Source organism: Xyrauchen texanus, chromosome 28 (genome assembly GCF_025860055.1).
Source record: "Xyrauchen texanus isolate HMW12.3.18 chromosome 28, RBS_HiC_50CHRs, whole genome shotgun sequence".
In the NCBI taxonomy this organism is placed as follows: Eukaryota; Metazoa; Chordata; class Actinopteri; order Cypriniformes; family Catostomidae; genus Xyrauchen; species Xyrauchen texanus.
In genome coordinates, this window is record NC_068303.1 from 24,012,520 (window position 1) to 24,035,779 (window position 23,260).

Sequence of the window (23,260 nt, forward strand, 5' to 3'; positions counted from 1 at the left end):
GCCTAATACTTTTTACATCTATTTCTGTGCATTAATCTTTAAGGTATATTAGTTTTTTTTGTTTGATCTCACTATAAACTTGAGAATAGGCACTGGACTGTTCTTGATATTTCTATTCTTGAAGACAGGGTTTCAGAGATTTAAATCGCTTAGTGCAATATTACAAGTGTTTTGTATTTGTGGTTCATCTTACAAATAGACTGATCTTAAAAGTTCTCACAGTGGAATAGTCTTGAGATTGTCATACTGAACAATAGCAATGAATAATTGATCTGTCAGTAGAAAATGTATAAATGTTTTGTAAAAGGCTTTTATGGTGTTGAAGGGATTGGACACAGAATGGAATTTTTTTTTTTTTTTTTAATTTTGCAGTGATCCAGTAAAAAAAAAAAAGATTTGCTCAAATCTCATTTGAGAGCGATGCATTCAGCTGTCCTGAATTGGTGTTATGTGACATCCATTTTCTGGTTTTCCTGATTCTGATGGGGAAAAAGTTTATACAATTTGAATTTATTTATTTTTTTTCTTTTCTTCAGTGCTCCCCTTCAGCCTCAACATTTTTGGCTTTGTTCACACAGCACATGAATCCAATTTTGCAAGAGATAAAATCAGATCCAGTGGAGTCGGTTTACGGTATCTCTACATTGGTTGCTAAAGTAATGAAAAGAGAAGAGTTATTTTCTTCAACAACAGAGTAGCAAGCTGTCAGTATGGAAAATGAGGACAGAAAACTTGAAATTTTGCCTCTGCTCATGTCCATCATGAATATCTCCATGATGGTGAACAACACATGGGTGCGAGAGCGCACCATCTGAGACATTATTTTAAACATTCATGCATATGCCGTCTGAAATCGCTCGTATTTTTTATTCACTGAATCGCTAATGCCACAGCGTTAACTGCATATAATCCACTCACTCTTTTCCTGACACAGAAGTTAAATACTCATCATGTCCCAAAAGACAAAACATACTCTAAACCCAATCACAAACACTTCAGACTGAGAGGCATTTTTAAAAATCTGAATGTGATCCACCCACGATTGTGGTTTGGAATGGGAAATTGGAATTCATGCGTTTCTTTGCTGTTTAGATGACAAATACTAAACAGATTTCTTTTCGTTTAATTGTAGGATAGTAGCTCAAGAAAGACACCAGTGGTGTTTTCATCTGATGAAATAATTCATCGTTTTATGTGGCCGTATTTGTTGTCCATCCTCCCGAAACTACAGATCTTTCTTCAACATTGGAGAGAAAGACGAGCTATAGGGAAACAGTGAAAGCCCACATTAATGCAATATTTCTTCAGATTGTAAAATAATTTCAATATTTGACCAATAATTTTAGTTAGCTGCAGTCTATTTCAATGAACTGGAAATGACAATTAAATGGTCAAACATTGCTAGATTTGCTAAAACTGATTAAACAACACTACATCTATTTTTATTTATTTCACCTGCATCTTAATGCATAAAACAAAGCACTCTTTCTGTGTCTCACCTGATGGACTATGGTACTACATTCCCTTTTTGCTGAGATGAGCTGCCGTAGGCCTCCTGGGCACCCTTGCTCTCTTTCGGAACAGGGACTACTCGAGGGCAAGCGTGAGACAGCCGTGAGCTGTGCATGATATGGGCGTCCAGCATCTCCAGAAGCAGGTCGTACAGAGGAACAATCTTCTTCATCTTCATGCAGTGGAGGTGGTCCATGCCTTTGTTACTAAAGAAGATGGATTATACTGTCAGTGAAAGGATTTGTACAGAAAATATATGTTATGGTCTTCATAAAAGCAAACAAATTACTGATGTGTTTGGACACATCAGTCACAAGCCACCCTTTCTGAGTGAAAATACTGCATTGTCAAAATCTCTTTTAAAGAGATAGTTCACCCCAAAATGAAAATGCTGTCATCATTTACTCACTTTCATGCCATTCCAGATGTGTATGACTTTCTTTCTTCAGCTGAACACAAATAAAGATTTTTAGATAATATTTCATCTCTGTAGGTCCATACAATGCAAGAAAATGGTGGCCAGAACTTGGAAGGACCAAAAAAAGGCAGCATAAAATAACCCATATGACTCCAGTGGTTAAATCCAATTCCTTAAAAGCAATATAAGTTTGGGTGAGAAACAGGTCCATATTGACCTCTTTCTCACCCACACATATCTTTTGTGAAGAGATTAATTTAACCACTGGAGTCATATGCATTTCTTTTATGCTGCCTTTATATGCTTTTTAGACCTTCAAAGTTCTGGCCACCATTTACCGTTGTATGGACCAACAGAGCTGAGATATTCTTCTAAAAATCTTTGTGTTCAGCAGAAGAAAGAAAGTCCTACACATCTGGGATGGCATGAAAGTGAGTAAATGATGACAGAATTTTTAATTTTGGATGAACTATCCCTTTAAGTAGCTATTTTCTATGACTTCTAGTCAGCAGGCATACAAGTAAATCTCCTATATACATGAATGGGACTAGTCTCCAAAAAAAATGGTTTGTCAAGATTGTGTCTCAATAACAGATTTTAAATAAGCAACAAAATACGACAACAATAGTATAATACATTTAGCTTTTTAGTTGAATTCACTCTAATTAATAGATATACATATATATTAGACTTGTCCAGTTATGTGCATTCAAGAGTAAACAAACTCGATTATAAAAGTGTCTCCTTTTACTGGAAGGAAGGACTTCCATTGCCAGTCACCTGACCACTTATGATTGGCTCACCAGAGACTGATCTTAATACCATGTGTAAACCTGGATCAAATGTTCCTCTTACAATGTATTTATTGTCTGTACCTGACATGTCTGATGTGGGAGAGCAGCATGAGCAGGTGGGCCAGTCTCGTAGAGCGCTGCTGGAAACTCATGCCTGTCTTCGAGATGGCCCACACCAGAGCATCTGTCACCGAATCCAACAGACAGAGCAGTTTAGATTTACTCTGCAGCTCCTCTCCACCCTCCGACGAGCTCAAACACATGTCTGCAATGACGCACAAATACCATTGAACGCAGGTTCACTGAGATTAAAGCCGTAACACACTGACATTTACAACTATTTGAAATAATAGAGGATGAGACACAAATAACCATCTAAAACAAAGAATATCTGATTCAAAAACAATGCAACACATCTGGAGCGATCAAATAAGTGACAACGACGAGACAGCTTCAAGAGGCTGAGAATGAAGACATAAAACATGAGGAAAAGACAGATCAAAAGTTCAGGGGAATTAGAAGAAGCAGATTCGCTCAGACACTGAACACATAACAGGTACGGCCTGTTACTTATATAAGCGTTTTTAATGAAATGGATACTTGAGTGAAACACTCCTCAAAGCAGGCATGTCCCCATTAGAAATGTACTGTGTGTGTGAGCGTTTTTCTAGCTCAGCCTTGCCAACACTTCATACAATTAAAGCTAGGCTAGTAGTAACCTTCTCATATTTTTATTTATATATATTTGGCATCTTTTGCAGCTTTAGATGATGGGAAAAGAGAAGGGGAGTGTGATCGTTGAGATGCAAGCCGGAATCGAACACACGCTCAGCAATCTAAATGGGAACATATCATTGACTTCTATTGTTTTTATATAAAGCTAGCTATAATTACTATTAACTAACCCTAACAGAAAACCTTTTGCATTGTAAGAATTTAGATTGTATTTCATTTAGGTATGGATTGTTTTTTTCCAAATGAGGACATCCCAAAAGCTCCCCAAAGGGAAGTTTTGTCAGTTTTAGCTCACTTATGTGTATAAATGTGTCCCCAAATTACACATACGCACACACACAAAAAACATTTGTTTTAGTAAAAAAATTAAATGCAAAATGTATATACACCTCTAGAAAAACTTAAGAGACCACTGCAAAATTATCAGTTTCTCTGGATTTACCATGTATAGGCATGTGTTTGAGTAAAATGAACATTTTTATTTTATTCTATAAAGTACTGACAACATTTCTTCATATAAAAATATTGTCATTTAGAGCATTTATTTATATAGAAAATGACAACTGGTCAAAATAACTAAAGAAATCTTTTTTTTTTTTTTAATTCAGAGCTTGAATAATGCAAAGAAAACAAGTTCACATTCAAGTGGACTTCTTGTGGCCACACAGATGTTCAGTCCCAATCCTGTAAGTTATTGTCACATTGTGCTTGTGGAAATGCTATTAATTTCACTATTAAACACAGCCGTGAGGTCTACTGCCATTTTTTTTTTTTACAATGTGACTTTAGTAATCTACGATCAAAATCATTCAAGATTCTTTTCCGACCACATTTCAGGTTTAATAATGCGTTGGACAGTTCTTAACCCAATTCCAGTGATTTCAGCAATCTTGTTTTCTTTGCTTTAATTCAGGCCAATATTTTGCCCCTTCTGAAACACAGTAACATCTTTTCCACAACCACGGGATACATCTTCTGACATGGTTGTTAAAGAAATGAGAAGCTACACACTGCAACAGTTAGGATTAAAATAATTATTGCCAACTGAAACATATTAATCCCTGCAATAATTATCCAATCATAGGCTCTGAAGTATCTGTTCATTTAATCCAAATGGTGACTTGGCCAGTCAGTGTAATATATACAGTATATATACACTTTTGTATTCCAAGGAAGAAAGTCACAAGGGTTCGGACAACGGTTCAGTAAATAACAATATACTTTTTATCTCTTTAAAACTATTAATTAAATAAAACATGAATTATTAATTATTTAAAGGAGTATTTCAGTTCAATATTAGTTAATCTCAATTGACAACATTTGTGTCATAAAGTTGATTCCCACACAAAATTAATAGATTTTTCTTTAATAAAAAAAAAGCATAAATCAAGGTTACAATGAGGCACTTACAATGGTAGAGAATGAAGCCAATTTCTGGAGGGGTCAAAAGGCAGAAATGTGAACATTAAAAGCACTAAAACTAATTTTTCTATTAAAACTTGTGTTTTATTTGAGCTGTGAAGTTGTTTAAATCATTGCTTTTGTGGGATTAAGGGGTTTATGATAATATATCTTCATGGCAACAAATCTGTAAAACTGGTTCTGACTTTACACAAAAGGTAAGCGATTTTATCACACTACATTCATGTTAACACGCATATTACTCATGTCTTGTGGCTATACTTTTGAAACGGTGAGTATTTTAACGTTTACAGATTTGCCCCATTCACTTTCATTGTAAGAGCCTCACTAGAACCAGAATATTTTTATTTTTTTTTTAAAAAGAAGCAGTGGGACAAATCAAAATTTATTTTTGTGATAATCAACTTAACGCCACAAATGCTGCCGATTGAGCTTATCTTGTACTGAACCCTGAATATTCCTTTAAAATAATGATAAAAACACACTCTGGCACACACTTACTGGAGTTGAGGAGGATCATGGCCTTGAGACACATATACTCCTCTCTCTGTAATTTCAGTTCTCTGAATCTGGATGTGGTTGCCAGCAGCATATCATAGATCTCCACAAAGCCCTGAACACAGCTGCCCTCATCCCTGCCAAACAAAAAGACATTTATCAGTCCTGCGAATTAGCTTCACCATCTCTGAAACACAGGACTGGGTGATTAATCTCAAACCTCACTAACCATATTCCAAAACTTGGCACCCAATAAGAGTATAAAATGTTGAATTTTCTTCAATGCATCAATGGCAAAAAGGACCACTAGTGTGAGATGCTGAGAGATGTTATAATTGGGTCTGCAGAAGTTAATGACACCCTAATGGCGTTTGCACTTCATTAAAGACCTCATTGTTTGATGAGAGTAGGCTATATAGTTACTGCAGAAATAGTAGACGCAACACAGTATGGCACTGTGCTATTCCGAACAAAGCTGAAGTTTGTTTTTAGCCTGTATTGACATATTTCCTCCTGAAACAGGAAGTTTGGGTTGGAGATATCCTATTTTTTCAAAACAGCCAATAGATTTTAATTACTGTATGTCACAGCCATGAAATATGATTAGTTACTTGCTTCATTTAGATAATTCAGATAATTAAAATACATTACATTATTGTGGTAGACAAGTACAGCATTGATTATGCAATACAAAAAGGGGCTTCAGAAGTCAATATATTGTTTATTTCAGTATCCCTGAACATAAGCCTATCTTTGGCATGCAGTTAACAGCAATCCATTTTGCAATTGAATTTGTCAATCTGTCAGAGGTAGATTCATTATAAGAGCTTTTCTAAGGACGCGTCTATGTACGCATGCAGACAGGGCTATTGGAGTGTCTCAGTTTGGTTGCGTTGCTTCATTAATACAGAGTTTTAGGACATGGTGTCAAGTTAAATGTAGTTTCAATCTTACAAAACACGCCTGGAGACAACATTTGGCATTGCGCTCCGTCCAGCTGTGTTTGAATGCAAGATGTGCTGTCTTGTGCTGTCTGCTGTCAGTAAGTGTGGTATGTTGCCTGTGGAGCTAGATTTGCGCTTACTGCCTCCCTGCTGAAAACATGAAGGTGGTAGATCAAGCAGATGGTACAAATATTCCTTATAACAGTCTAGGGGCATGATTAATTGCATATATGTTTTTAACACACAATTTTTTTACATAATTAATTGCATTGAATGAATGCGTTCAATTAAATCGACACGTGCAAATTTGATAGTTCATGCAAAAAAATGTCTGAGCACATCTACTAACTTAGTCTACTGAGGATTGTGTCTTTCAAATGCACAAAAGCATATCTTGTCAGTTTTTGTAAAAAAAAAAAAAAAAACTATAAATATGGAATTTGAGGCTTGCCTCCAAACATGAGCAAAATACAGGGTGCTGCCAATGCAAATAAATGAAATTGCATCCACAAAGTCATTTATAATGCTTGATAGTCATTTCAGAAATGGTAACTGTGAGAGAAAATGAATATGACTGAAAGGCAGGTATTAATCTGATTTACGCTGTGCACTACAATGACATTGTGGCAAAACAGAGACTTCGGGAATGTCAAATATATTGCCATATATATAACATAAACTACATACTTCTGACATACATGAATATGATGTAATTTATTTCTCTTGAAAACTTGTTTATTCTAAATTATATATTATATGCAATTAGATTAGAAAAGACTACACAAGCAAATTAGTACCCTTATTTGAGGTCTTAGTAAATCAGGGCGATAGTCCCAAAGGTATAGTTCACCCAAAAATGATAATTCGCTCATTTACTCACCCTCATGCCATAACAGATGTGTATGACTTTCTTTCTTCCCCTGAACACAAACAAAGATTTCAAAAAGAATATCTCAGCCCTGTAGGTCCATACAATGCAAGTGAATGGTGGCCAGACCTTTGAAGTTCCAAAAAAACATATAAAAAGGCAGACTCCAGTATTTAAATCCATGTCTTATTTTTTCTATAAATTCTCCTCCATGCCCAGTAGGAAGCAATATGCACAAAGAATGTGAATCGGTAAAAACAAAAGAAGAATGTGAAAGTGAAAACAAAAGCGAAGATCTAAAGTTAAATATTTATCTGTTTCTCACCCACACTTATCATATCGCTTCTGAAGATATGAATTTAACTACTGGAGTCGTATGGATTACTTTTATGCTGCCTTTGCATATTTTTTTGGACCTTCAAAGATCTGGCCACCATTCACTCGCATTGTATGGACCTACAGAGATGAGTTTTTTCCTAAAAATCTTCATACCTATCTGGGATTGCATGAGGGTGAGTAAATGATGAGAAAATTTGAACTTTTGGTTGAACTATCCCTTTAAAGCCATAAAACTCTATTTTTAATTCATGGGGGCTTTAATGTGAGCGAGCATGCTGAGATTACTGCTTCTCCATTTAGCATTAAACAATACTTATTCACAAATTAAACACAAACGTATCTGTTCTGGGGAACTTTCAGTTTCATTTTTTTTTTTAGCTGTAGTGAATGTTAGATCAAACTTTACCCATGCAGAGAAATCCTAGATATGGCTCAGCTGATGTCATTGGTGCAGTGGGACTAAAGGCAACTGAACTCACAGAGAAGCCATGCACTGTTTTTGCACCTTCTTGACTTTGGCAAGGAATTTTCCAAGTTAAACTCAGGAACTCAGAGAATAAATGTCTTGCAGCAGATCAGACAGTAAACATTTAGAGCATTGTCTAATAAAAGTAGAACCACCCATGACTGGAACAGTTTTGTAGCTTAGTGCAGCATAAATTCTTGTGTGTATCTGTAACCCTGGCCCATCCCCCATTTGCATTACAACATGGGTTCACATCATGTAAAAAGGTACAAAGGGCAGCAAGCAGAGGGTTCGTGTTGGAAGAATTAGTCCTGGCTAAACCGGTGATGTTTCTTAACGGCCGTATTCCGCAGACATTTTGCAGTATTCAATGAAGTACTTAACAGAGACAGTTGTTAAAGGGATAGTTTGCACAGGAATTATATAATGTAATATTAATTGTCACGTGTGCTCCTGAGCGCTCATTGCAAAGCAAAGTATAAAGAAATGTGTATTCTCAAAGGCATAGTTCACCCAAAAATTAACTTGTGTCATAATTTACTCATTCTCATATCATTCCAAACCCTTATGACATTCTCTTTCTGTGGAACACAAAAGGAGATGTTATGCAGAATGTTAGCCACATTCAACATTCAATTTAATTGTATGAAAAAAAGATGCAATAAAAGTTAAAAGGGACTTTAGCTAACATTCTGCCTGCAGTAACATTTCCCTTTGTTCCACAGATGAAAGAAAGTCATGTGGATCTGGAATGACATGAGTGAGTGAATGATGACAAAGGTCATTTTGGGTGAACTATCCCTTTGAGAATTTGCATTTCTTTACACTTTGCTTTGCAAAGTATACATTACAGTTTATATTACATCATATAATTCCTCATATAATTATATTTAATCTAACTAGTTCATTTTAATGTCCTAATGTGGTGCTGTTTACGTCAATGATTTACAGTATGTCAATGATTTACAGATCAAATTTTTCTGTAAGCATCCATTAGATGAATTTGGTCTTGCGTGATTTCAATAACTAAGATGTAGCAGTGGCACACAGACTGATGATAATTTGACTAAGTAAAAACAATATGTCTGTAAACCTCAATCAATTCCAAAGTGGTCAGAGCTATAATGGAGCTTCAATGGGTGCCATGGCGCACACCCACATCCAACTGAGCACACAAGACTTGGAAATGCATAATGGCATTTTTTTGTAAAAGCTTTAGCTAAACAATAAATGTTATGAGCAATTATGGACCACATCCCTTTGTGACTCACTTATAAGCTGCTATTTGATATAGGCTTTATTTAATTCCTGAGGTTCCTGAACTTAATTGCTTAAATCTTCAACATGCTCACACAGGAAACTGTTAAAATACCTTAAAATTGACCACATGCAGCCTAATCACAAACACATGGGTTCTGGTCCCACGGAAACCAGTTAGTAATCGTGTTCTCATAAAAATGGTGTGGGATTCGGAGGTTGAATTTTTGCCCTAAAATGACATTTTTACACCACTGTAGTGGTTTGCATGGGCCTTCAAATGAAACTCCGCCCGTACCCCGAAAACATGTGGCCTGACCCTACCGATAACGTCAGATTTTAAGCCTGAACCAGACCCGATTTATGATTTAGGTTTGGGTTAGGGCGTATGGTTAATAAAATGCTGACTGCATTACATCATTAAAAACAAAAAATACCACTCTCTTTTGGCCCCACCCTGTGGACATCTCACCTACTGTTCAAAATTGTTCAAAAATACTTCCAGCTTCAGCCACTGGGGCAGTAGTTCAAATTTCAGTAAGCATAGACCGATTTTATCAGCAGCATTTTTTACCTCCTCTAGCCAAATTCACAGTCTCGGATTTACTAAAGTTTTGGGTGCAAAAACTTTGAGAATGGCGAATACATAGAATACCTATTGATGACGTGCATTAATGTGATATTAAAATACTCAATTACATATAAATATGCGTTTTCTTTTTAAAACATTGCCTATACTTCTTTAGAAACTTTTGTTTATTGCTTGAATTTTTTTATTGCTTGAATTTTTTTTAAAGTATACATTTTTCCTAACACTGCTTATAATTTTTCCATCAGAAGTGCTTGATTTTTCAAATCTTAAAATGTATTAAATGAATGCCCTTGTACGTGACTGATTGGACAGGTTTTGTTTTTTTATTTGATATGATCTCTATAATTTAGGTTTCATCGCGTTCAGTTGATAATATGGTCAATGCTCATGCTGTTAAACCCATAAATAAACACATTGTGGGCAGGTGTGTACACAATACAATGGGGGAAAAAATTGAAAAAGCCCACACATTGTCGTATAGCTTGCAAATCTGTAATAACTTACAGCGTTTCGGTCAAATATCTTCTTCAGGCATTCTATTAATTTCTCGGAAGATTATTCAAGTTACAATTATGTAATTGTCACTATCATGATTTACCCGAAAACTTTCACAAATTATGCTGGCGATCCGCTGCAAACTGAACCAGAGAAGGTTGATAATGGTGGACATCCTCCTCAAGGCGTGAACTGAACATATTTTACAGTCATGTAAAAACATTTTTATTGACTTCTTGAACTGTTTGAGCATCATATGATAGCAAAGACATGCAATGACAGTAAGTCCTCACTTTCGAGATGGTACTGTGCATGCAAAATAAAAATTTTACGATGTGAATGTACTTCATTCATAAAATCGATTTCATTACTGTTCCGCATAGATGTTAACAGCATTTACTTGTGAGTGTGGTGCTATTCTTATGGCCTTTTCACTGAGGAGACCATTAGCATCAATGTTTTCTATGATCTACAAAGGCTTACGATGATTTTGGGAAACATTACAGGAAGGTCCTTTTTACGCAGAAATTACTCAGAATTTACTAATATATTTAAGAAATTTTCATGAATGAGGCCCATTGTTTTTAACTGGAGAAATATTTTAAATGGCGGTTCTCTCCAGTGCTTGAAGCGGTTCAATTACCACATGCAAAAACCTCCTTTTGGAGAATGTATCCAGCACATTTGCAGGTGAAGCAATTTGCCAATTTATTCATAGTAAATCATATGCAATACACCCAAGATGACCAAATATAATTTGATAGATTGCACAAGCAAATAAGTATCCATTATTTGGGACCACTGTATGATCAATCCAACTTGATCTCACGAAAAGTCTTACTAATTTGAGTTGGCGTCACATGAAAACGTCTGATGTTTATGCAAACCAATCACATATGCTTCCCTCGTGTGGTTGTAAGCAGGGATATTTCCTGTTGTCCATGTGACATGTTTTCATGCAAACCTAAACCTAACAATAAAGTGTAACACCTTACTCAGTACAGCGGAAGAAATACAAACTCCCGGGTTTTGAACGCACATTCGTGAAAATTCTTCTAAACCCATTAATCAAACCCCTTACCTAAACCTAGCCATTACTTTAAATTGTAACGCGTTACCCAGACCCTGAACATAACCATGATTGCAATTCATAAAGTGCTGTTTTATACCATGGATTTATGGGGCGGCTGTGGCTCAGGTGGTAGAGCGGGTTGGACACTAATCACAGGGTTGGCGGTTCGATTCCTGGCCCACATGACTACACATGCCGAAGTGTCCTAGGGCAAGACACTGAACCCCTACCGCTAAGGTTAAAAAGGTGCTATATAAGTACAGACCATATACCATTTACCATTAAGAAAGCCCTGTTTTGAAGCATGAAAGAGAAACATCAGGGTTTTCAAACGCTCATTCATGAGATTTGTTCAAATTTACCCCAATTACCCAAACCCCATACCTAATCCTAACCATAAACCACCTCTTACCATGATTTTAATTTGTGTACCATTGAAGAAATATTATAATTCAGAAGGAGACGAGGGAACTGTATGTGATTGGTTGGTGTAAAACTCATACTAATTCACATGTTTAAAGTCGTACGATTTAACGATCTCATACGAATTAGTAGAAATTATCGTAAGACTGTGTTGGATCAATCTGGAACCTCAACTCAAATCTTTCAACTGAAGCTGGTTAGCAAAGATATTTTTGCTGGTTAAGTTAGTTAAAAAGCCTGGTGGGGGAACCAGCATCCCATGCTGGAGACCTGCATCCAAAACACAACATATCATGTTGACCAGCATAGCAGTTTTTTTTTTTAGCAGAATATGTTTACCATCAAATTTTATGAGAATAAACAGATAAATCAAAGAACCGAGAGATGGATGTGCCTGTTCATAAATCAGGCAACTAAAAGAATAAACACAGATTTAATTACACTAGTGTCACGACCGGCTCAAAGCCACGACATTTTAAAGGACACAGTGAATTGTCGGGTTTGCATAAAGTGAAACATGTTTATTTAATCACATAAAGAAATAGATTAAATGATAAGCAACATGCTTGTCGGTAGTGTTAGCATGTGTAAGTGTAGCGTGTACAACGGCAATAAACCATAAAAACAATACTCAAAGGTAGGCAACAGACAGCAGCCACTAGAAGGGTCTTTTCTACCCACACTAACAAACATTCTGCTTTATAGAGGGCAAAACAGTTGAAAGATTTCGATGATGAGCCTCCCAGCCCCACCAACTGGCCCGTCTTAGTAGGAAAATGGGAGAACTGTCACACTTGTTACCTGCTGAGACTGAGGTCTGGAGAGAAAATGAGCTTCCCAGGGTGATCAACAGACCTCCACATTAGTCCCAGCATCAGAACCTCTAACCAGCAGCACTCTAACAAATGGACCTGGTCGAAAAGGCAGAGCTCCACAAATCCTGCAGTGAGAAATACATATTGTTCACTCATCAAAAACTTTTCATTTTAAGTGAACCCTAACTCTGAGATTGAGCTTGCTTGAAAGGTTATAGCTGAAGTGTGGAATTTTTGCGCCATGAGCGCCAAACGGAATTGCAAAAATAATTTGTTTTCAGTTTTCAAACAGCTTTCCTGAACACTACCCCCTTCAGCCATTGGTCGAACAAACAAATATTTTGATCACTACCTTAATCATTCAGGTTTATTTCATTATTTTCTTACCCCTATTAAATAGTTACTTGCTTTAAGCCTAACCCTTAATAAAATGTGTTTTATACTTAAAACAATAAAAAACAATTTGGGGTATAAAAAAAATATTCAAAATGTAAGAAATATTCTGTAAAAACAAGTCTTATTATCTTACACAATTTTGCATAAACCAGCTGAATCAGAAGTATGCCAGGTAAAATACTGAGCTGATGTTATAATGTTATAATGATGTTTAAATAGTTTAATGGTGTTTAAATAGTTCTTATAAATAGAATTTTCAGTGTTAAAATACTTTCTCCTATCCCAGCTTAATATTCAAAGACAACTGTAAGTACCTATAATAGATTAATTTCCCCCAAAAACGGTAAACAATGTGTCTGTTGCGCTAAACAATTCCCCCATTAATTTTGAGCAACCCCTCCAGCCCGACACAGCAACATTGGCTCAACCAATAGCATGTGTTGGGGGTGGGACTATCTGTTTGTTCGATCAACAGCAGACCCCCTGTCGCAGTCGAAAATCTGTTATGAAAACATTGTTTATTTTCGCAATTCCGTTTGGTGGCTTTAAGGCATGTTAAAAGTCACACACACACCTGGGATCTTCTTGGCCCAGCTAATCATGTGAACAAGTTCTTTGTCTGCTAAGTTGGTCAGTGACATCATGACGTTGGCCTCAGTGAATGGCTTCTTCATGTCCTTCATGAGGTAAATCTCTGGTGGCTCTGCATCTATGATGCGAGATAACAGTTCCTCAGGGCTCAACGTCATGGTAACAACCTCATTTCCACTGAGGGGACGTGGGACACTTTTAACCTCTTGAGATCTCTGGCTCCTCGTTCTAGCCCTTCCAGAGAATCGTGCCAGATGCTTCTGCTGTGCCCCTCTATGTTGGTAGCTGCCACGTTCTCGCCGTAATCCTGTGAAAGTCCAGATAGAGTTGCAATTCAAGTTTAAATTAAACTGATTATGCTGGTATAAAGAACAACATTTTTACCTTTTCACACATCCGCGTTCACAAAGCGGAAGTCGCCATAGTTGGGTTAACGCAACAATGGCCGCTGCTGAGGTGTATATGTTTTCACAGTTTTTAAAAGTTTTGCCCGCATTTACTTTTGTCTCCAAAAGTCGCATCGTCCATCAATGATTAATAAATTGTAAGTTGTTTTTCAAAGGATTATCTGCACAATTATGAAGGTAAGTTGATAAAAAATACATTCTTATTGAAAGGTTATTATATCATTATATCAGCAGGCACATATTTATGTATTAAAGGAACGATCTACAAATCTGTCATCATAAATTGCAAAAATACAATAAAGTGGTCTCAGACACGCAGGCAGCTGAGATTCGTCCTCCGCCACTCAGATTGAGGCAAGTCACTACTCCACCATGAGGACTTAGAACACATTGGGAATTGGGCATTCCAAATTGGGAGAAAAAAATAAGAATTTGCACACATAGGGACACTGTGGTGGCATTGGTTATTACTGTTCTTCCCAATCACTGCTATAGTTTACCAAACTATGATGACTTCTGCTTTGCACATGGAAGTGTGAAAAGGGTCCATCCAGCTTCTGCTGAAAATATTATAATAAATATTATAAAACACATGTTTTGTTTTGTTCTACTCTGCTTGCTGACCAGGGCCACCTGGTGGCTTGGGGGCCTTAAGCAGCTGCTTATAGCACTTGTACTTTGAAACAGCCCTGATAAAAATGGATTGTACAGACTTTAAATTCTGATTGATAGACCCTTGTTCAAAGCCATTGTGAAATATCCATCCTATGATTGCACATTCTATACTAATGCACATTGCATTGCTTGGCCACAGCAAAGAGCGTACGGTTAAGATACTAATCTATATTGTTTAGTGGGAAACTTGGTTTAATCTGCTTTAAGTTATTAATAGATGAAATTGTTTTCAAATATTGGTGCCTTTTATCAAATTGCTGTAGCAACGGCTTTATTAATTTAAGCTGTGGTTCAAACCGAAAGATGTTTGGACATAAGGCTAAACTTGAGCAAACACATATTAAATCTCCCTAAAGATGATTTGATATGGCATCTGATATGGTTCAAAATAAGCACATCAGCCAATGACAAGAGAGTACATCACTTTCACTTCTAGCCTTGAAGAGTAGCTGTAAATGAAGACCGTGTTAAACCAGCAATAACAAGATGGGAAGGGATAAAAAGTAGAAGACTCCACAGCAACAGAGGCTTAATTATATTAGTGGCAATGTAATCTCTGTACTTTGGAGGACAAGCCCCCTGAGACACAGCTAAAAAGAAGACCATAAAATGCAAGACTAAAAAGATCTCATTCCTCTACTCTCATATGGTTCAAATTAATTTGAAAGCACAAAACATGAGTGTGAGAAGTTGTTTTGGTGGGGAGGGACCTTTGACTATCTATAAATATACAGAGCTCTATCACATTGCCTTATCATGATAATCCTGATGCATATCAACACTTCACGGCATGATAACTGCTTTATATTGGGACACTGGGTCTAAAGTCTTTGACTTTGGATAAAAGTCAGCAAGTTTTGGCATGATCTGGTATAGTATTTGGTAACTGTGGGTGTAAAATGGGTATTGGTAGTGAGTGAAAGAGAAAGAAAAGTGTAAAAGCAGATAGAGTGAGAGAGAGAGAGAGAGAGAGAGAGAGAGAGAGAGAGAGAGATAAGACTCACCACATTTCATCATTCCAACTTCATAACACTTCCGTAGTCTGCAGGCCTGGCAGCTTTTGCGTCGGTTCTTGTCGATTGTGCACTGATTGGTTGCAGGGCAGATGTAATCATTGTGTCCTGAGAAAATGAATCTGATGTTGACTATTATCCCATGTGCAAGTCTGACTGTTTTTATTTTGTGACAAAGTTTGCTTAAATTATTTTATTATGTGAGAAGACATGAAACTAGCACAACTACTGTATGTAGGAAATCTGTTGCCAGTTAGAACAGTTACAGGAACAGTCATTAGACGTATATATTTGACCGCAGAATGCAGTGATTGACCAATAAGGATTAAGAATTCTCTAACATGTTCTAGCTTATATCTTTTGAGAAAATGCTGACATGAACACAAGAACACAATAATTTGTACAGAATGAGTAGGTGCAGAGAGAGATACCTTGAATACTCCTCTTAAAGAAGGCTTTGCAGCCCTCACACGACCACACTCCATAATGGTACCCAGAGGCATAATCACTACAGACAGCACAGTAATGCATGTCAGCTTTACCTCTCAAGGAGGTAGAAGTCTCCTCAGCATCTGCTACCCCCTTTACCAGAGGTTTGCTATAGAGGGGAGCATAAACAAGCATTTGAATTTTAATGACAAATAACTAGTCATTATATAAGATATTATTTTACATTAGACTGTACAACAAGGTTCAAAACGTTAATGTATAAGTTCTTATGAACTAACAATGAGCAATCATTTTTCACAGCATTTTTTAACTGTGGTTAATGTTCATTTAAATACATAAAATTATTCATTGTAAGTTTGTGTAAGTTCATAAAGCATTAAAGGATAGTTCTTCCAAAAAGATTCAAACCAATATGACTTTCTTACTTCCGTGGGACACACAAGGCCTCAGTCACCATTCACTTTTATTGAATGGAAAAAGAGATGCAATGAAAGTGATTGGTAACTGAAGGAAACTGAAGCTTTTGTGTTCCACGGAAGAAGTCATACAGGTTTGGAATGAGATGAGGGTGAGTAAATGGTGACAGAATTGTCATGTTTGGGTGAACTATCCTTTTAATTACCAATTTTTTTTTAACTTTCAATATTAAAATGTATTACTATATGTAAAGATATTGCTGGAAAGAAACATTGTTAAAAGTTACTAAAAGAAATGCTAATATACCAAATGGGCTTCATGTGTTAACATCTAAATAACTGTTTTTATTCAAATCAAAAACATTATTCAACATCACTGAATCAACCTTAAAGGTGGAGTAAGTAATTTTAATTCAATTCACTTTGTACATTTCTGCGAATATCTCTTCATGTTCTGCTAGCTGTCCATTCTGTGTGTGCTGAAAATAAATGTGGTGTTTGTACACAGCCTTGGCTCTGTAAATGGGAAAATAAACAAAGTGGATCAGACCGATCCACACAACACTACAGCGTGTGCATGAATTTGGAGGAGCTTCTAAAGGAGCACTGAAGGGAGAGGTGTGTTTGTTTGGCTGTTGAATTCACTCAGCACGCACAAGGATTTGAACTAGCGAACTCAAGGAGTGGTAGTCAGCGTCTTTACCACTGAGCTACCAAATCCCCCCAGTTACCCATTTGTAATTATAATTTTAAGACCAAGATCTAATTTTTCATCTGCCATTTACCTGGTTTCCTCATCGGCATGATCATGTGGCATAAATTCAGTCCATGTTCCATTCGTTGTATGGTTTTGTTGGAGACGAGTCTGTTGTTGATGCAATGCAAGTGAAGAAACATGGCTATGAGGCGGCCAAAAGAGGGTGGGGCTTAGTGATTGGCATACTGAAGAGCAGTCTGAAAGAGGGGGTGCACCATAACCCAACAGAGTGGGACCATAGAACGGCAAAGTGGTAAAGTCATGGTCAATGTCTGTGTATGGTGAGGGGATACAGATGGGGTGGCTCTCCACAGGCAGGGCTGGAGAGGTAGAGTTAAAGAAAGGGGAGAGGACATGAGCTCCCACCCTGCTGGAGCCCACTTCCTGCAGTTGCAGTAGAGGGCAGTCTCCCTCGGGATACTCAGACATGGTGAATACGGACGGGTTCAGTGCTGTTGCATCATCGACAGTGGACAGTTGATGTATGTCATGTTGACTTCCTCAGGCATTGATGTGAGATTGCTGATACGGAAACACTATGTAGGATGTGGCATCATCAGAAGATTTCTGCATGGTATAAAATGTGGAAACTATTAGTGAGAAAAAGTGTACATATTATTCATTCTATATCAGTACAACAAACTAAAGTATTTGAATCAAAAAATTGGTTAATTTGAATTCTAGACATGTGAAATTTAACAAAACCAGGTATTTATAAGAAGTGGCAGGGTTTAAGCAGACTAAATGACTGAAGTAGTCCTGCATACATCAGAGAGAAAGAAGTCTGTCGTTTCACCGGAAGATCGTGTTATTGCATTTTGATTAAATATTACGAGGTTAAGAAAAAAAAAAAAAGGTAAACATATGTATGGATGAATTGTTCACAATGTGATCAATAATATGTATTTAGAAAATAGATAGGGTGAATATTCGTTACATTCTGACTTTTAAAAAAACATTAAAATAAACAAGAATGAGGTGGCCTTTGGTCAGAAGCAAATAAATTAAAGTGTCAAAAGGTTCAAACTGTCTGAAAGCAAAAGCGCAAAAGGAGCATAAAAACACTTTTATTAAATTGCGAAATACCACAAGACTAAATGTAGTCATAAAATTCTTATCAAGCTCTCTGGAGGTAAAATAATTCAAAGATATAAAACTGTTTATTTAGGCATCTAGTTACAGTACGAGAGGGTGTGCAAGACTACAAGCTTACAGTACTGCATATTGAAAAAAATTTGATTAATAGCCCCTCTTCACATTTCCAGTTTGGGAATGCAGTAATAAACTATAATAGCATAAACTTCTTTTTGGGAGACCATTGTAAATTTTTAGTCTTTTGCGTTCTCAGCACAAGAGAAAATCCACTATTACATTTCCATGACTTTCCAAAAGAGGAAAAAACAGTCTTTGAAACCCCATCACCGCAGTGGTGAATATTTCTTTAATTAATGCCAGAGTTTTATAGGACAACGTATAGTGATTCAAATGAACATTAAATAATACAAAATAATAAAAAGTTAGCAATATTTACGATGCTATAGCCATCGCAGTGGATATACTTCTCTTATCTGTCCCTCGTTGTCGCTGCAAAACTAAGGGTGGTCGGGCCTTCTCCGCTGCAGCTCCCAAACTTTGGAACAGCCTGCCCTTTCACATGAGGTCTGTTGCTTCAATAGCTAGCTTTAAATCTGTTCTTAAATCTTATCTGTATTCTTTATCTTTTGAAAAATCTTAGCTTAAGTGTTTTATGTTTTTTTAGTATTATTCTGCGAAGTATATTTAGTATGCCGCATATTGTTTATTCATGCTGTCACTTGCGTATTTGCTCCTGTTGATCGATAGGTTGATAGCATTTTCAGCATGTTTTCAATGTGAAAAAAAAAAGGCTCAATGCTGAATGTGTACACATCACTTTGTATTTATTGTAACTGCGTCTATTGTTGCATGTTAATCAGATGTCAAATGTTACAAATGTTAAACATACTGTCAAATGAAAGAGATTTTAACTGAATATGACTGATTGCTAAGCAGCCAGTGTGAATGCTCTAATCTAACCTGTTATAAATAATTGCTGCATTTTCTGTGGTATGAAACAGGCCTTATTTTTATACTTTGTCACATAACAAGCATTGCAATGCGAGCCAATATTCTGCAGCACCATCTAGCTAAGATGTAAGTTATTATTGCTTTAAGTCCAAAAACCAGTACATTCAGAGATTTTTTTTTAACAGATATTAATATTTATTCTTCATTATTACCTTTTTAATTCTCATAAAGTATAAAAGCTGTAGGTCTTGTTCATCTACTGTACCTATTTAAAGTCTGTTTGTACCACAAATATACAGTATTAAATGTTTTGCTTGTTGCATCAAATCAATCAATGCTCATTCAAAGAGATGTAAAGATCTGCCTCAGAAACATCTTCATATAATCCTACACCTCTCAAGAGTGAGTCATAATAAAGACAAACGTGACATTGTCAGCTCTTTGTAGTGTGCTGTCATTACATTAACAAATAAGAGACGAGAGATGGGACAGCATTAGCTATACATTAGTTCTAACATTTTTATATAAAAGTCTGTTAAAGTACCTCTTACAAATCTACTCAACTACACACTGTTGTATGGACTGGCATTGGTTACTCGTGCTTAGTTATATATGTGTGTGTGTGTGTGTGTGTGTGTGTGTGTGTGAATATATCTGATGTGAATCATGAACACAAATTCATGATTGCTGTGAGTTTTAATAACCATTGCAATGAATGTGTAACCTATGTTGGGACTAGTTCTTTCTATTGTCCAACTCCTATTTAGACTTGGAAAATGTAAATATAGCATTATATTGTCACATATTGTTTAGTTTTCTTTCCTAAGAAGGTAATAAATGCACTTTGTCAAGAAAAAATATATATTTAGAGTCAAATTTCAGCACCTTCAAAATCTGCAATTAATTTGGAATAATGATTAAAAAAATGATCTGACTGATAGAACTAATACATACAGTATATAGCGTATAAGTTTATTCTTAGTGCACAGAAATGTCAGGATTAAAAAATAGATACAAGCTTTTGACCTTTTGACCAGCTCTACAGGTTTACTCTCAAACCAACCATAATTGAAACATTTACTAATCTTTAATTAACATATTAAATCATCTGCTCATGCTCAGAATTATGATAATGAGAAATCTATTCTTCCCATTAAAAAGCCAATAACCACAAACCCTATAACTTGTCATGGTTAGGAAGACCAAGATAGAGAGGGAGACACAGAGAAAGCGAGAAAGAGAGAACTTGGAAAGAGGGTCAGACTTTCAAGCTGCCTGCATCAACTCTCTTCAGACAACCAATCTGCCATGATACATATCTAGAGGAAAAAGAGTGCCCGGCCACCAGCCAGCAGTGCATACTAAAAAAACAACAACCCAAGGCTATGGTGTGATCCATCTCTCAAGCTTCCCTCACTCCCTTCTCTGGCGGAAAACGGATAAGGGAGAGAAGGAGAGACGGAAACCATGCCCTGAACAGGAGAGCTGGGAACAAGCCGAAGACCACCTTTGGGCTTGATGCAAACCCTTAACATAATTGTCTAAAAAGGGCTTTCGGTTATATTTATCCTCCAAGGGAGTATTATACATGAGCATCCCGCATTTCACCACATGAATGTCTATCTAGATAAGCAAATAAGGTAGATCTGCTATAGTAGTTGTGCAAAATTATGCTAGTGGGGTTAGGATGGGTCAGAATTGTGTCATACAGAACAATCTTACATAAGTTGTTTTGGTTTTTATGTATTCCTTTAATGAATGTTACGAATTAAGCTTATATCAGAATCTTTAGAACACAGCAAGAAAAGTGATATCTTAACTGAGGCGCCAAACTCATCTTGTCATTTCTAAACCACTACAAGAATTACTTGGGCCGGTTTTACAAGGCACATAATATTAAAAAAAATCAGGGAGCAATTATTGATCAAGGGCATTTCATACCTTTGGCATTGAGCAAATTTCAAATTGTAGGCAATTTATTAATTTAATGATTTCTCCATTCAGTAACTCTCCAATTTAAAAGAGAAAGAACGGCCTTCCATTGGAGTGTATACTGTAGCTCTAACTGAACTGATTAATCTATCATCATCTGTATAAGTAGTTAGTGTTCCTTTTTTTCCTTTTTTTTGCCTGGTACATAAGAACAACAAAAGTTTAATACAAATAACTGCCAAAAAGCCAACCACCCAAGCAGATTTTAAACCTGTGTATATACTGCAGCGTACATACACAAAACAGTAATAGACTATGAAAACCATATTAGAGCAACATTACTCACTTCAATCTGGAGCATAAACACTACTGGACAAAAGTTTTGAAACACATACACATTCTTTACTAATATATATATATATATATATATATATATATATATATATATATATATATATATATATATATATATATATATATATATACACACATATTATTATTTTTTTCTCATTTTAGAATAATAGTAAAGTCATCAAAACTATGGAATAACATAAATGGAACTATGGGAATTATGTTTTGACAAAACAAAATCCCAAATGAATAAAAACTGTTATATTTTAGCATCTTCAAAGTAGTCACCCTTTGCCTAGAATTTGCAGACATTTTCTCAAACAACTTCTTGAGATCTCACCCTGGGATGCTTTCAAACAGTATTGAAGGAGTTCCCATTTATGCTGGGCCCTTATTGGCTGCTTTTCTTTATTATTTGGTCCAAGTCATCAATTTTAAACTTTTGTTTTTTTTATTACATTTTAGTTTTATAATGAAATAAATCAAAATGGTGGCACAATTATATTGTGGTCTGCAAAACTAATTTCAAACATTTAAGCACCACAATTATCAAAAGATTTGTAAGACTTTTTTTCGTGAGAAACATTTCTGTCACGTTTTTCAAAAGTTTTGACTGTGTGTGTGTCATTATATATATATATATATATATATATATATATATATATATATATATATATATATATATATATATATATAACATGAGGAAAACCTAGGTCTATCACAGTTTGACAGCCATTAAAAAATTAAGCCATTGTACTTATATTTAAATTGATAACAATCACAGCCTGTCGCAATATATATGCATATGAGTATGTGAACAGATTCATATATAAAATCATAGAGTACTATACAAATTACATCTCCAAACATATTAAACTATGCCACTATGATGTGCTTATGCAAATTAAACCCCTTAGTCTTAATGACTCGCAGTACAGAAGCGTGAACATGACTACCGGTAAATGTGAACGGGATATTCTGCATACTTCCATCAATTAACCCGATGTCAGTCGGAACAGTAGCCCATGTATAAGAAAATATAAACATGCATTCGAGCACACAGCTGAACGTATTTTAAATGCGTTTTAAAGTTTCCACAAATTACTACAATAGGCAATGTTGGAAGATAGTGAACCTACCTGTTTCAATCGATGTTTTAGATTGTCATATGATGGTTTACTGTAAGTCTTGATTGATCGAATTCGGTAAGTATCCCAAAGGCAAACTGTACAGCTGCTCTGTCACCTTAAATCGAAGTGCTTGTTTCGAAAGCAGCAAAGAAAAGTGCGCCAGTCTCTGTGAACGCTTTTTGATGAGATGTCAGAATAAACGTTAACGTCTACACTGCACCGTGTCTCACAGAACGCTGCTACTTATTTGAGTGTCCGCACGTCATTGACCACACCCGCTTGAAACACCTCCTCCAGCCTCCTAATGCTGGCTGACATTTGCAATTAATGTGCACATAATGAAGACTCTATAGATTGTGCTTAGATGAACTGGTGAAATTGTAATATTCCCTTTTCAGTTAGTGCAGATTCACTTGAATGACTTATCTCAAGAAGTAAACTACTGT

At 36.1% G+C, this 23,260-nt stretch overlaps 1 protein-coding gene across 1 annotated transcript; it reads right to left on the minus strand.

Annotated features, from left to right (window-relative positions):
• Positions 1–1,128: 1,128 nt before the first annotated feature.
• LOC127621618 (estrogen receptor beta-like) lies at positions 1,129–23,015 on the minus strand. The gene is made up of 10 exons (XM_052095293.1): positions 22,824–23,015; positions 17,384–17,922; positions 16,164–16,330; positions 15,724–15,840; positions 13,621–13,944; positions 12,637–12,775; positions 5,383–5,516; positions 2,806–2,989; positions 1,500–1,718; positions 1,129–1,262 (listed from the first exon to the last, which is right to left on the minus strand). The coding sequence occupies exons 2-9, from the start codon at positions 17,782–17,784 to the stop codon at positions 1,508–1,510; spliced, it is 1,677 nt and encodes a 558-aa protein (XP_051951253.1). The 5' UTR covers positions 17,785–17,922; positions 22,824–23,015; the 3' UTR covers positions 1,129–1,262; positions 1,500–1,507.
• Positions 23,016–23,260: the final 245 nt, after the last annotated feature.